General features: G+C 38.5%; 1 protein-coding gene across 1 annotated transcript in view; it reads right to left on the reverse strand.

Annotated features, from left to right (window-relative positions):
- LOC118335417 overlaps positions 1–2,842 on the reverse strand; it is a gene marked incomplete at its 5' end in the record, with an annotated part of 7,705 nt that overhangs the window by 4,055 nt on the left and 808 nt on the right. The window contains 2 exon segments of the mRNA XM_035671680.1: positions 532–737; positions 952–2,202. Coding sequence (XP_035527573.1) covers positions 532–737; positions 952–1,159 — 414 coding nt within the window.

Here is a 2,842-nt window from a genome sequence, read left to right on the forward strand (position 1 = left end):
CAGGCAGAAACCTAGGACAGGTCCATTTACCAAAGGCGCTATACAAGTACAGGTCCATTTATCATTTACCATTCCAAATAAAACAAGGTATTAATATAAATAATATAAAGTGTTGTGTTTTGTGTGTGGCTCATGTAGTCACATATTTTAGTGCTGATTTTGAATCACTGGGTCTCACATGAAAGCTTCTAAACAATAAAATAAATAAAAAAGTAACTGTTGGTCATTGTCAATGATAAAATCCTGTTAGCTGAAGTTTTGATCACACTGGATGCTGGATGTTTTGCGCTGTGGATAAACTGCTAGTGGACCCTGCATCCAGGTCTCTCGGCGTCTTGGCTTTTACTGTTTATGTTCTGCAATTTTAAATGTGTGATCAATATGATAAAGGGAATGCTGCTCCACAATTCACTGAACTCTACTATGTGTACTATTTTCAAATTCAGTCTTCATAATTGATGATACAACAAGACACCTTTCAAACAGAGAAGCATGTAGAAAGGATTATTAGACCTTGTTTGTCCTCCTGACCTGTAGGGAGAGCTTGCGAGATCTCAGGAGGTGTCCCTCAGCTTCCTCCCTCCTGTCTTCCTCCATCCCCTCTTTCCTCATCCTCTGCAGTTCCTCCTCTCTCCCCTCCCTCTCCTTCTTCCTCTGTGCCCGGGAGGTTAGAGGGCAAAAGGAGTTGACCGCTGCAGAGCCTTCACTCCCTCTCAAAGATCTAGAGTCTTGCTGTACTGCAATGCGAGAGAGATTCAGAGGCACAAACACAGACAGATTGAGAGGCAGAAAAATATATTAGATACAAACAAAGAAAAAAATAAGTGCAGCATTTTGTTTGATAAATTAATCTTCTATTTCATTTAAAGTTTTTTTCAATCATTAAGAAATTACACACTCACAAAGACTGATACAATGATATGCATACTTAACTAAATACCCTCTAAGTACCTCTTGCTCTACTGAAAATGCTCATGTTCTTCTCCTCAGTAGCAGTCCTGTGATTGGTCGAAAGACAGGAAGTAACATGCTGAGTGCCACCTGGCTCTTTTGCTTGTCCACTTGATAAGAAGGCCATGTTGCTGGGCAGTGCTGCCGAGCCTGAAGAGGAAAAGGATATGCCTTCATTGACAAGGAAAAGGAAATATTTCTCCTGCATTAGCCTCTTTGCACTGGCTCCCTGTAAAAGTCAGAATAGAATTTAAAATCCTCTTCACCTACAAAGCAAATTGAATTGAACTGAATTGAATTGATGGCTCTGGACATTGCTGGGGTGTCTTGGCAGACATAGGTGCAGTTGTTCCCATTCTTAAAAAGGGGGACCGGAGGGTGTCCTCCAATTATCGGGGAATCATACTCCTCAGCCTCCCCGGGGGTAGTTTTTCCAGAGTGCTGGAAAGAAAGCTCCAACAGATTGTTGAACCACAGATTCAGGAGGAGCAAAGCAGATTCCTTTCAGCTGTTAATCCTTGCGGGGTTGCTGGGGGGTTCATTGGAGTCTGACCATCCAGTCTACATTTGTTCCGTCAGTCAAAACACTGTGGTGTAGACAGTTTGGTGTTGAATATAGAGAGACATTTACTCGGGTTCATTCTCAATAACTGAGAGATCATCAATACACAGTAGGCACATTCAGGAATCTGACAGAAATGATTCACTTAATAATCTGGGGTGGAATTTACAAGCTACCCACCAACATTAAAGTGATGTACATATTAATTCATCAATAATTGTAATACAATAATATAATTCAATAATTTGAAATGGGTCACTTGGCATTATGAGTACAACCAGATGTAAACAAAGAAGTAGTTTATGAACTTAACTTTGAATAATTTGAGACTGCATGAATAGCAAACAGTTTTGGAGAGGAAATGTATGAGTACATGTGATTAAACGTAATGTAACTAATACATTTCTTTTTCACCAGTCTCTTCAGGTTGACTGCGTACCGCCAGTTTACCCTTTGGGCCAGGGGGCATTTGGGGAGGAAGAACCGGGTTCCCATTCCAGCCTGTGCTGTCAGCGCCATCAGGGCTGTTATCCATGGAATATTACTTAATTGTTTAATGTTTGCCATTAAATAGTTGTTCAATGTGCATTTATATTATATTTAGTTGTTTGTTTTTTTGGGGTGTGTTTGTATCCTTAATACAATGTAGGATAGTATGAATAATGTGTCTGTTTTATGCAATGCATAATGGAAAATGGTTATTGCTGAAGGCTCAGTTGCTCTAATACAAAAATAAAATTAATAACACAAATTTAACTCACAACAACCTCTGAAAAAGATTAATTCCAGGTGGGATAGAGAAACTGAACTACAAAATTTAATATTTAACATATATACATAGCTGATTTTAATAGTAAAAATAGAATGGATGGTGGATAAGAATAATCTAAAAACAGAAATGATCCCAACAATAAAAACCATCTACATTCTATTAATAACATTCTGCACGGTTTCTACAGAAATGCAAATCCATAGAACTCTGTATTTGAACTTTTTTTCTTATATTCCTTATTATATTATTACGTAATTTAATTTTTGAAAATATATAGAAACCCTGAATTATTATTTTGTCAATTTACTGAATTTATTGAGGAACTCATCATTTAGTTTTGTTCATACATTCTTTTCTTCCTCAGGGACCTGTGTTACGGGGCTGTGAGGGTGCAAATCTGCATAAATGCTTGGCCACAGTGCTTTGTCTGGTTTTTCCACACCTTTGTGCTGGGCCAGGGTGACAAGAGTCTCAGTTTTCATCTCCTTCAGTGTTTCCTGGATGGATGTCGTTTTACACCTACTGATCACTCCTGCCACAATGTTCTTCCTGAAGGT

Source organism: Morone saxatilis, unplaced genomic scaffold (genome assembly GCF_004916995.1).
Source record: "Morone saxatilis isolate NCDOM2014 unplaced genomic scaffold, NCSU_SB_2.0 Contig24, whole genome shotgun sequence".
Taxonomy (NCBI): domain Eukaryota; kingdom Metazoa; phylum Chordata; class Actinopteri; family Moronidae; genus Morone; species Morone saxatilis.